This window comes from Carettochelys insculpta, chromosome 23 (genome assembly GCF_033958435.1).
Source record: "Carettochelys insculpta isolate YL-2023 chromosome 23, ASM3395843v1, whole genome shotgun sequence".
In the NCBI taxonomy this organism is placed as follows: Eukaryota; Metazoa; Chordata; order Testudines; family Carettochelyidae; genus Carettochelys; species Carettochelys insculpta.
The window spans coordinates 6,817,420-6,830,019 of record NC_134159.1 but is presented as its reverse complement, the minus strand read 5'-3'; the positions used below and the strand labels follow the sequence as shown (position 1 = coordinate 6,830,019).

The 12,600-nt window shown below is 51.4% G+C and overlaps 1 protein-coding gene across 3 annotated transcripts in view; it reads right to left on the bottom strand.

Moving 5' to 3' along the window:
• The window catches only part of PIK3CD (phosphatidylinositol-4,5-bisphosphate 3-kinase catalytic subunit delta), a 59,218-nt gene that overhangs the window by 33,098 nt on the left and 13,520 nt on the right, over positions 1-12,600 (bottom strand). For 2 of the 3 annotated variants that reach the window (XR_012648680.1, XM_075018068.1), the window contains exons 2-6: positions 9,258-9,421; positions 5,274-5,502; positions 3,528-3,754; positions 2,377-2,556; positions 1,453-1,602 (exon numbers count right to left, since the gene is read on the bottom strand). Coding sequence is in view for 2 of the 3 variants with exons in the window: in XM_075018068.1 (XP_074874169.1) it covers positions 1,453-1,602; positions 2,377-2,556; positions 3,528-3,754; positions 5,274-5,502; positions 9,258-9,398 (927 nt within the window). In the remaining variant the exon portion in view is untranslated. Of the gene's footprint in view, positions 1-1,452; positions 1,603-2,376; positions 2,557-3,527; positions 3,755-4,585; positions 4,610-5,273; positions 5,503-9,257; positions 9,422-12,600 lie in introns of those variants that run through there. The other variant, XM_075018069.1, reaches the window with a different exon arrangement.

Below are 12,600 nucleotides of genomic sequence, written 5' to 3'. Positions count from 1 at the left end.
GCTGTTGAGTCCGCCCTGTGACCCTGTCTGCAGCTGTGCCTGGCACCCTTATTTCGATGTGTGCTACTTCGGTGTGTAGACGTTCCCTCGCAGCGCCTATTTCGATGTGGTGCTGCCCAACGTCGAAGTTGAACGTCGACGTTGCCAGCCCTGGAGGACGTGTAGACGTTATTCATCGAAATAGCTTATTTCAATGTCGCTACATCGAAATAAGCTATTTCGATGTAGCATGCACGTGTAGACGTAGCCAGGGAGAGCACAGGCGGTGGTGGGGTCATCTCCGCGTGTAACACCTCATCCAACGTGGCGTGGCCCAGGGAGGAAATGCTGCGTCTGGTGGCTGTCAGCAGCGGGCACCTGCTTTTGTGGGAGTGCTTCTTGTTCTCATGGTTGTCCCTTCCACACTGGTACAACCAGGTCCAGAGCAGTAGAGGGAAGAGGCCAACCACCTGTGAAGGCCGCCATTCTGATGGCACTGGATCCCAAAGAACAAAAGGCTCCACTGCTTCCTCTGTGAAGAATTTTGGGAGGTGGAGCTCCCAAGCTTCCCAGGCGCAGGGCAGGAAGGATTTACCGAGGAAACAAGCAGCCTCGCTGGGCAATAAAGACACCTCTGGTGCTCTTTGCCAGTGGGCCCGACAGAACTGCAGACCTCCTGGACAAGGTATTGTGGGGAGCAGCCCTGTGCTCCCAGAAAGCCCATGCTACACCTCCCCCTGCCAGCTCTTCAGCACCACCCAGAGCTTCAGTGGCAATTTAAAGGGCCTGTGGCTCCGGTCACTGGTGGCCAGGAGCCCTTTTGAATCACCAGGCCCTGGGGCAACTGCCCTCTTAGCCACCCTCAGTGGTAGATCTGCTAGCTGCTCACAGAGAACAAGCACAGGCGGAACTCACTGTTTCAAAATCCCAGAATATGGACATTGTCCCCGCAGGGGAAGCAGGGGCAGGGAGCAGTTGCCAAACAGAGCCAACTAGCGCTAACCAGCCTATCACTAACTCTACAACCACTACACACGGACAGAAGGAAACCACGCTCTCAGTGTAACTGATCACAAAGGAACGGGGGGGTCTGACTCAGGCCATGTGGCAGGAAGAGGGAACGAGAGAGGTGTTGACCCGCACAACCAAGTGTCCCCTAGGCTGCATAACACACGTGCAGGGCTGCAGACACTGCCAGGAAAGCCTTTGGACTGCGTCCGGAAGACACAGAGAGACCTTCACTTGATGAAAACGAAGAGGGCTTCTGTGCTGGGTCTTCGTGTAGCTGAAGGAGGGGGATTTCCAATTACCATCTTTTGGCCTTGAGACGACCCTGCAACAAAGGACCTGGATGCCCCTCTGCCTGCGGGGCAGTCCCTTCCATTGCATGGGGAAAAGGACAGAAGGAGCAAATGGGCATGTCAGGGTGATGGAGGCCAGGGAGAAGGGCAGCCGGTGCACTGGCCTAGTTACCTTTTTCTTGGGGAGTGGGGGTGGCTTGGCAACCGTCTTTGGGGTGTGGGGGGTGAAGTTTGTCTGCTCGTCCCGCATAGCAATGATGGAAGAGGAGTGCACCATCGTCAGGTGGGGCATCAGGCCACGGTGCAGGCAGCTGCAGATGTACTGGAGGGGCAGAGAGAGGACAGAATTAATCAGGACAGGCTGGAATCCCCGGGGATGTGGAGAGGGCAGTGATGGGGGTGCAGCAGGGCTGGGTCAGACAGCAGAGGGAGGACAGCAGGTGGAAGTGACCCAAAGGCCACCACCACTAGGATCTCCTGACAATTCCTTTGTAACCCTACATCCTTCCCAGGTGGCGCCCTGGCATGAAGAACCCCAAAGACTAAAGTGCAGTGTCAAGAGACATCGGATCCAGGTGCCCAAACCCATTCCCAATACACGAACTGGGCTGCCTCACTCTGCAGCACGAGGTGGGGAAGAATTCATTGCTGTAGACAGCATAGAGCCTGCCCTCGTCCCGGCATGGATGGGGGATGACTTCGGTGGGCAGTGCTGCTCCCCCAGCAGTCGGAGACACTGTTCAGCTCTGTCAGAAGTAACATGCTGGTTGGGGAGGCAGTCATCCCCTGCATCAAAGCCATAACCTTCCCCATCCACACATACACAAACTTGCACCCAGTGATGGGGTTGGCTCGTTAGCATGCAACACCACAAAGGGACCCACAACTGAGTCACAGTTTCTCCATCCATTTCCCACGACCGAGCCCAGCTTTACGTTCTTTGTGGCGAGCCACCCATGGGGGCCATATCTAGGCCACCTCTGTTAACCAGATAGTAGACTGGGTCCTTTTAGGCTGTATTTTCAGCTTGACATAGGGAGACAATAATAGCACAGAACATCCTATACCTGCCTGTAACCATGGGAGAGAGACTCACCTGGTATTGGTACAGGGGGTAGTTCCCGTAGAGATATTCACATTTCCCATTCACCTGCAGGGTATAATCCTCAGGGCTCTCCATGGTCTGGTGACGGAAGACGGTCGCTTGTTTCTTGATGGCGTAGCTCATTAACGTGATGGGGAATTCCTTCGGGGAGATCTGGAAGGTGAAGCTCTCCTGCAATCCCAATAGAAGAGTAGGCAGAGTCAAATACCAGCTGCGAAGGGGCTGAAATCAGCAGCAGGAGTTGCCGAGAGAGCCCCACAGCCCCAGACGCCAGAGGGGAGAGCAAGATTCCCCCAAAAGGGCCTGTGGAGGAAGAGAAGGTCACAGAGGCAGAGTGATCGTCCGCATTACCAAATGGGCATTGCGAAGTCAGAGGGGACAGGGGCACAGCCAGTGGTGGGGGCACAGGATGGAAAGCCAGGAGCTTCCCAAGTCCCCTTTCAAGTTCTGCCACCTGCTCTGCCTGCAGCCTCCAGCATTTCGTTTAATGCCTCCTCAGTCTGCACAGAACAGGGGGATGATCACAGCTCACCGGGGCGGCTGCCAGGATGAATGCTTGGCCAGCCCTACGGGTTATGGATGGCTTCATTCAGATGGAGCAGGTGCCTCCTTGAATACTGTGTGTAGTGCCTGGGCACAGTGTGCCAGGAGTGGGGCTATCAGAAGGTAGCAGGCAGGAATGAGAAGTTGCTCTGTGGCGGATGCAGCGTAGTGCCTGGAAGCAGCATGCCCGGATCACGAGCCCGCCTGACCCTTTGATTTCAAACCCATTCCCAATATGGTTCCTGGGCTGCCTCACTCTGCAGCATGGGGGGAGTTCATCACTCCAGACAGCGGAGAACCTGCCCTTGTCGTAAGCATGGATGAGGGGGTGCCTTCGGGGGCAGTGCTGCTTCCCCAGCAGTAGCAGGCACTGCAAACTTCTGAGTGAAGGTGAGGGCAAAGCCCATGTGGGGAGAAGAACATTTCCATCACCCACGTGCTTGGTGGGGAGGTCCCTCCAAACACCTCAAGCCCTACAAGACAACTCCCAAACAAATGGGACCCTGGCAGTCTCTCTCCCTGGCAGCCCCCGTCCCACAGCTCGATGCAGAACTGAGCCCGCAAGCCATTTACACGCAACAGGAACCTCAGGCTTTTACCCCGCCAGACTCAAACTTGACGTTGACGAAGATGTTCTTGTTGGGGACGCGAAGGGGGCCAGTCTTGGGGTTGGCCGAGGGCTCCAGTTGTAAAGGGAAGTTGTACTCCATCCAGGCTCTCCAGCTCAGCTGCTGCCGTTTCCCCGCCCTCTCCTCACAGAAGTGTCGCATTTTGGCACGGAAGTCATTCACCTCCGGGTCGCGCATGGAATCAAACTCATGCAAACCTGAGAGGGGTGTTAAAAATAAATGACGATGTCAAAGGAGACGATCCACACAGCAGTAGCGTAACAGGTTCTTGGTAATCAGCTAGCTCTGCTGGGTGGGAGACAACCGCATCCAACACAGGGCAGAAAAAGCCAAGTTTAGAGAGAGCTAAACCAGTGTTTCTTGAAGTCACTGTCAGAAGAGATTTCCCGACAAAACTTCTGTCGATAGCGCCTGGCAACATACAAAAGCCAACTGGAAAAGCTGTCCGCTCTGTCAACGGAGAGGCTGGACTGACTGGCCTGACTAACTCTCTTGACAGAACAGTCACCCAGAGGCACAGCAGACAGGGTTGCCTGTAGTCCTGTCTGTCGAGCGACGGTCCCTCAGAGCATCCACACAGCTTTTTTACCGACAGAACCTGTTGACAAAAGGGGCTCTTCCTCATCTGGGAGAGGCAGTAGGCTGTCAGTGGAAGTGCCAACTTTTGTCAACAGACTGTCAATGAAATGCATTTTGTGTGTGGACGTTCCACCAGTTTTGTTGGCAAACCTGGGGCTTTGCCTGTAAAACTCGCTAGTGTAGCCGTAGCCTTTGAGACCAGGGAACACCACACAATCATATTGTTTGTTATGCGGATCACCTCTGAACATTTTCTTATGAATAAAACTGTTGTCAGACAAAAAACAACCCAAACCGAAACCAAAACAGCCAAACAGCAACATATGCAGCCAAAACAAAATGAAGTAATTTAATCAGGTATCATAGCACTGAAGCAGTAACATTGTATCCGGGTTTAATAACAGAAAATGTCGCCCATCAGTGTATTTTTCCAAACGCTCGTGCCACACCTGCGAGTTGTCCATGGAACACCAGTGTTCTGCTGGAATGTAGCGGAAGAAACACTGAGTTAGACCACAACAACTACACAATCACACCACTGCCTTACGGAGACTCCTGCTTGGACTAGATCCGATGGGAAATCACCCCTGGCCCTTAGTCCGTAGGGACTCTTGCTGGCACCAGCATAGCTGAGAATTGCCCTAACTCAGTCAGGGCATTTATGCTATGTCCTACAAAACAACCCTGGCTGACAGAAGCTGGGCCTAGAGCAGGCCAGCCAACGAGAGGGTGGAGGAACAAGGAGGCAGTTGCAATTCAAAGGGTCCCGGTGCTCTGGTCTCTGCTGCTGCTAATGCTCAGTTCTGCTACTACCTCAGCAGTGGCGGAAGAAGGTCCAGGCCCTTTTAGAAATGCCACAGCAGCACTGCTCTGTCTGTCCAAGTGGCTCTCAGGATGAGGCAGGGTGGCAGTGCTGCAGTCTGAGCAGCGCTAAGGGCTGACTTGCCTGAGGCCCCGCTCCTTCTGCACCTGGCCCTGCCCTTCTGGTGCACAGATCCAACCCCTGCTCCCACCTTGCCCGTGGCGCACAGCGGCTGTCAGCCCCGCTCACCAGGAGTAGCTTAGCGCTCCATGCAGCCAGCACTTCCGCCCTGCCTCGATTAAAGTAGCTGCTCCTGGCAGCAAGGTGGGACTCACCCTTCCCGATGAGCAGGCTGATCTGGGAGTTAATCAGCTTCTTGACACGGTCCCCTTCACGAGCCACAAGCCGGAGGACGGGCAGGAAGGGCTGGATGTCACACAGGCGCCGCTGCTCATCCTCCAGCTCCTGCTGCTCGGCTGTCTGGTTGATACACGTGAAGACATATGCTTCGGGGTCATTGAGCATGTGATACAATGGCTCGGACTGTGCATGCTGCCAGACCACCTGGGAGAAACCAACAGCAGGGTGGAACCACCATTGTGCCAGCTGAACCCTCACAACCCCTCCCGACTACCCCGCTTTCTTCCCCCTCATCCCAACAACCCCACCCTGCCCCCAGGCCATTAAACACAGTCCAACACCACCAGGGACAGCTTTTGACTGGGACCTTGCTGGGCCTTAATGAAAGTCCCTGGGAGGAGCAACAGTCATTTGTAAAACACCCTGAGAAATGCCATCCCTAGGGAACTCTTCACTGCACATGCCTGCTTGCACCTAGAGGACATGGGCAACGCACAGCAATGGGAGGCAGTGCTAACCCTTTTCACAGCATCCTCTGAGGAGCATAAAATAGCACACGCTTTCCAACAGGCGTAGCTGTAACTATTCCTGACCTGGTTATTTCCTGATCCTCGTGTGAGCTCACAGAAATAACTGCACGGACCCAATGTGCAACCTGACTGCCCTTTCTTTGTGCTTGCAATGAGCTGCCATAAATCTCTCTAGGCATTTACAGTATCTGACCTCCTCACAATACTTACTCATGGGTTTTTATCCTTGCAATGCCCCTGTCCTGTAGAGAGGTATTACACCCATTATACAAAGGGGGAGTTGAGATACAGGTCACGCGTCTGCTACGGAGCCAGGAAGTGAAGCCTCGTGTGCTGTATTTCACTCCATCCCCCCTCCCCACTAGCCCATCCTCCCCGCCCCAGTGGATGCCATTTAGATAGTTAACTAATTACCTCACTGTGACCATACAGATAGTGACTTAACAACTAAAGCACCACCACTAGGCCCATAATTTTCTGGCCCGAAAACTGCAGGCATAGAAAGAACTAATGATCTGGTATTGTGTGTCTGTCTCTTGTGCTGTGTGAGTCATCTAAACCCGGCCGCTATTGCATCCAGGCCCTTCCTTTTTCACCCTGAGTTTTGCCCAGCGAATTGAAAAGGTAATTGTGTTTCCTCAGCTGTTCTGTTCAGCATTTTATTCCTCAAAGGAAATGTCAAAAATTTTTCTGTTTAACTTAAGTTCCCAACCACCAAGACACAGCTTTTGCAGCACAAAATAATAAAGAGACGTCTGCACAGCAAGAAAAGCAGCATGGCATAGCCACAGCCAGCCTGAAACAGCTGACTTGGGCTCCCAGTGCTAAAAAATTGCAGTGTGGACATTTGAGTTGGGGCTGGATGTGGCCACTGAAACCTTGCAAAAGGGGTGGGCCTCAGAGCCTGGGCTCCAATAGGATTCATAAGAACTTAAGAACAGCCATAGTGGGTCAGACCAAAGCCCCATCTAACCCAATATTGTGTCTTCCAACAGTGGCAATGCCAGATGCCCTGAGGGAGTGAACAGAACAGGAACTAATCAAGTGATCCCTCCCGTCACCAATTTCCAGCCTCTGATAGGGATCCATTCAGACAATTCAGGAAGACTTGGTGACCCAAGGCAATTAAAAAAACGGGAGGGGGGGTTGGAGAGCCAGAGCCGTAACTAGCTAATCTTGCGCCTGAGGCAAGAATATAAAAGTGTGCCCCCTCATATATGTATTCATAGTAGTTATTGCACAGAAAAGGGGGAATACATAAATACATGAATAAAATAACAACACTGCATTTACTATAGTTAATCAGAGTTGTGGTGGGGGAAAGACACTCTTCCCCAAACCACTCCCCTTAGCTTTAACTCCACAATCAGGGGCTAGCGAAGTCACACTCGGGGCTGAAATTAAATAAAACTACGTTTTGTATTTTCTTAAAAGTTTAGACCCCGACCAGAAGCCAGCTGGGGCAGAGCGCTGGCCAGCAGTGCCAGCCATGGGAACCCTGCTGTGGGCTGGGGGGACCTCACCTCCTGCAGACACTGGAAGCCAGGGAGCTGAGCCCTCCCTCCTAACCTCGGACCCAGGCACCTACCTTACCTGAGCTGGGTACTGCTTCTCAGGTATGCAGTTCTCTGTCCTGCAGCTGAAATGGTTCTCAATGTAATTGATTGGCTTAACTGTCTGATGGTGGTTAATCCAATTAAGAAGTTGAGAACCACTTCAGGAGTGTGAATGGCTTCCTAAGAGCCACCTGTTGAGCCACCCAGCCCAGCCCAGCCCTGACCCTTTTGAAATGTAATGGTAGCGCATGTTTAGGTTAGGACCCATAGGTTGGGGAAATTCTGGGCTAAGGACACCATTCCTCCCTATTCTGGCCAAAAGCCATTGATAGACCTATTCTCCATGAACTTATATAGTTTTTTTTTTTAAAGCCCTTTTAAAGTCCTGGTCCTCGCAATGTCCTCTGGAAAAAAAGAGTTCCTCAGGTAGACAGAGCGCTGCACGAAGAAATACTTCCTTTTGTTTGCTTTAAACCTGCTACCCATTAATTTCATTGGGTGACTTCTAGTTCTTGTTTTATGGGAACAAGTGAATAACTTTTCTTTATTTACTTTCTCCATACCTGTCACCATTTTCTATCATTTTAATCCAAACATCTAAGTTGCTAGTCTCCGCCATGCACCTCTATTTCCATGAGCCCCAAGTCAACTGATTGGGGATCTAAGGGTATGTCTACACAGCAAAATTATTTCGAAATAACAACTGTTATTTTGAAATAGCTTTGAGAGAGTCTTCACAATGCAACTGCTATTTCGAAATAACTTCCAAATAGTGGACAGCTTATTTCAAATTTAGTAAACCTCACTGTATGACGAATAGTGAGTATTCCGAAATATATTTTGGAACAGGGGCTGTGTAGACATGGTATTTCAGATTAAAGCCCCCAAAAGCACTGCTCTAATCTGATACAGGCTGTATTGTATGTGGACACACTCTTTCGGAATAAGTATCAGAGGTAGCTGTGTTAGTCTGTAGCTTCGAGAACAAGAAGTCCTGCGGCACCTTATAGACTAACAGATATTTTGGAGCATAAGCTTTCGTGGGCAAAGAGCCACTTCATCAGATGCATCTGATGAAGTGGGTCGCTGCCCACGAAAACTTATGCTCCAAAATATGTTAGTCTATAAGGTGCCACAGGACTTCTTGTTATTTCGGAATAAGTGCTGCTTATTCCTGGGCTTCCCTGTAGCATAGACACATTATTCTGGAATAGTTTATTTTGGAATAACAACTCTGGAATAAACTATTCTGGAATAAATTTGCTGTGTGGATAGACCCTAAGATTGGTGCCAGGGACTTTTTTTTACTGCTATGGGGAGAGCCCTAAAAGGTTAGTCATCATAAAGAACTGCAAAACATATAAGATTTAATCCAGAATTTCTATTCAGCTTCCCAGAGAGGCTCTCTCTCACTGGCCCACAGAAGATCATTGAGACTGAAAATCTCAGGGTGGGGAGTGAGCGAGTGTTAACGAAGCATGGGAATCTGTCACTCCTCAGCTGCTGATTCAAATCTGGTCCACCAGTAAAAACCCTGTTACTATCTGAGGGCTGCCGTGAAATGAGTCAAGTTCCCAGCAGACTGATGCCAATCACAGCTGGTGCTGTAATTACTCCCTACATTGGCAGTCTCAGCAGCAATGCCTAGCATTGACAAGAATGCAAAGAGAGCATCCCAGAGGAAATCCCTCCAGATCAGGAAAAAGGCACTTTATTAGCACAGGTGCACGGCTAAATGAGGCTGTGCATCGAACATCTTCTCTGAGCACTGAGCTCACTTGAGAAAAACATCCTGCATGCTTGGAAAATCGTTACCAATGGTGACTCTTCAGCTATCACAGCGGTGAGGCTTGGGGCAGGAAAAAGCTGGTACCTGCTTGATGGTGCCCAAGCTGGCATTGCAGGACACAGAGAGGTTCAGGTATATGCCTGTCGGTAGCAGGAAGTCCACCTGGATGGTTTGGTTTCCCTCCTTGGACCAGAATTCCACAGGGCAATAGATGCCTGGGGGCATCCTGCTCACTTCTTAGCTACAAGCTGCAACAAAGGGAGAGAAAGGACAATTATTATTTGCCCCACAGTCAGTCCTATAGCCCTTAACAAGACCAGGGCTAAGCACTTCACGGACACAGTGGGACACAATCCCTTCCCTGACAGCGGCAGTCACCCTGCTCCAGTTGGAAAGAGGGTTAAACCCAGTCCTGGAAAGAGGGCTGAGGCAATCAGCTGCCATTTAGGGCCAGGCTGGGCAGTATAAATAGGGGCTTCTGGAGAGGTGGAGCAAAGACTCTTGCTCTGTCTGTGGAGTAGGCGGGACCCAGCTGCGAGGAAAGCTACAGGGGCTCCCTGAGAAAGAGGAGCACAGAGGAGAAGAAATCAGAGCTGGGGAGCTTGGGCCTGGACCCCACTTCCAGGCTGCAGGGCCTGAGCCAAGGCCTAAGGGTATTAGGGCTGTGGGGAAGGAGTCAGGGCAGGAGAAGGCAGCAGGCCCACAACCCCTTGCCAATGGTGAGTTGCTACTTCAGGTTGCAATTAGCCCCTGCAGTAAGGGGCTATATGATGACTGGCAGTGGATCACTGAGGCAAGGTGAGTAGAGGCGATTCGGAGGCGTTCCCTGAGGTGAGGACCCTAGAGTGTGGGGCACAGTCATGCGGCAATACCCTGATGGAAGGGCACTGTGGTCTGGGAGGGACACAGGTCATGATATGAGTTGGCGGAGAACAGAAAACAGGTAACAGCGAGCAAGACAGCAGCCAGAAGAGGGCACTCTAGAGGCTGGACTAAGCTAATTCCTGCCATGACCAGCAGGAAGCACGATGGTGTGAGTATCATCCAGTTACACCCACCTTATGAAGGGTGGGAAAATTGAGATGAATTTCACGGATGGGGAAACTGGGAATTCAACCCAATCTCCAAATCCAGTGCCTTAAATCAAGGACATCCTTGCTCATCTCCCCCAAGGCACTGCCTTGCTTATAGTTTGAATCCATTTCTACTTAGTCATTTAAGAATACGAAAAATTTAGTGTTACATCTAGGTGCAATTTCTTTTTAGTGAATGGTATATGCACCAAAAATGCATTTTTCTGGGTGCTGAAACTGTCTGCAATTTGGGATTAAATTCCTGGAATAGTCTTAGTTAAAACCAACCAACCAACCCTTCACCATCACCTGAAGCAAATGTCATTTCTAGTGGACATTCTCTTTGGTTAGTGTAATCCACACACCTACTGGGTGTGGTTTACCGGCCCATGGAGTGGCACCGAGACCACTTACACAAGAAAGAATGAGTCTCCTCTGCAGCCTAAACTGAGACCCAGCCGGCTTTTCACCCAAACTGTCGTTGAACCTGCACTAAGCTCCAGAGGTCCCAGGTTTGAGCCTGCCTATTGGTGGTTACACTGGCATAAAAGGCTTTTTTCCCTGCATGTTTTTCAATGAGGGGGAAAAGGTTTATTTTGAACCAAAACTGATTTTTGTTTTTTAAATTTTACTTTTTGGCATGGCCCTGACCTGATCTCACCCCCACCCCATGACTCCCAGGTTTGATAATTTGGTCCGCTCTAGAATTCATGTTGGGCTTCTCTCTCTCCCTCTCTCTCTCTCTCTTCAAAGGAGATTCAATAATTGTCTTCCACACTGTACAGGTGGGGAGACTGAGGCTCAGAAAAGTGCAGGGCCTTCCCCCCAGTCACTCTATGGCAAAACAGTCAACAGACCCCAGGAGTCCCCACTCTCAGCCTGACATCCCAGTCCTTGGATCTCATTTTTTCAAACTCCCATTTTTGGCTTCCAAAGCTGAGTTCCAGGTGTTCAAGGAAGAGCTGGCGTGGGTCCAGATTATAACTTTTTAAGATTAAAAATTATTTTGTTTTCAAAACAATAAGGGTGAAAACGCCACAAAGTGGCATGGCTAGGATTTCTTTCAGGGGAGAGGGGAGGGAAAGGGGGCGATTCTATCCGTCCCGCCTTGCAGAAATCCGTCATTTGTTCCCCACATTGTGACCGGCAGGAGACACTGCATCACCAAACCCAAAGAGCTGTTTTCACAGAGCTAACACCCCCAGGACAACAGAGGATGTTAATCGTTAACCGGAAACTAATCCCCTCCCTTTACGGTTCCCAAGCCTCCAGGATTATCCTGGAGTCTCCTGGAATTGAAGTTTCACTCAAGATTATACCAGAGGATGAAACCTCCAGGAATATCTCCAATCAAAATTAGCAACCCGACCCCTTTGGTTTCTTCTTTGGGGTTATGTAATGCTCATCAACAGACTTCACGCGTTTCCACCCATTCATCCAGCAGGAAACATCCGCCACAGAACATAGCTCTGACCCATTGCCTCTCCTTGATCCTATCTGCTGATCTGTGGAGAGTGAGTTTGGAGTTGGTGGAGGTAGTTCCTGAGGGGCAGGTGCCCACATCCCATCAGGACGGCTCCAGCTGGCTGGTGAGGAGATGTCCACGCAGCAGCTGGCTGCGCGCTCCCCAGTGACGTTCACACCAACATACTAAAAACAGCTGTGCGGGCACAACAGCTCAGGCCAGCCAGCCGAGTCCCTGGCCAGACAGTCACACAGACTGGTACCAGAAGTCTCAGCCGAGGAACCAAGGCCTGAATGAGCCACAGGAACAGAACACCCTTCTTGGGGGCATTAGGGGTGGGGGTGCTGAGCTGCACCCCCCTTTAGACCCGTTGAGATCACATTGCCAACCCTCCTGGACCAGACTCCATTGCTCCAAATGGCCTCATCTGTCCAGCCTGGCCAAGCGGGCAACTCTCCTCGCCTCAGGCTGGGACCACAGCTGGGAACAGCTGCAGAGCCCTGGGCTGGCAAGCCCCAAGGGCCAGTGGAACATATGGCAGGGCAGGGGGACTCTGGGATGGAGGTGGAGAAACCCTGGGCCGTGGGGAGGGACCCTATGGGGAGCAGAGTCAGGTGCACAGCAGGGCCGCTGGGACCCAGGGAGGGCTGCTCGGAGTGGCTGGCAGTGAAGCTGGCCTCCAGGTGTGGGGAAGACGGATGTAAACCTGGGGGCGCTGCAGCAGCCTCCTCCCGACCGTAACTTCCATTGCCTATCACTCTTCTCACTTGCAGAAGGGACTCCCTTTGCATCGGGGTGGGGCACAACGACTATGCAGCATGAGGAAAGCTTACCCTATAGCTTGCTGCACTGTGGATAACCGAGGCTTTGGCCTATGTCAAACTGACCC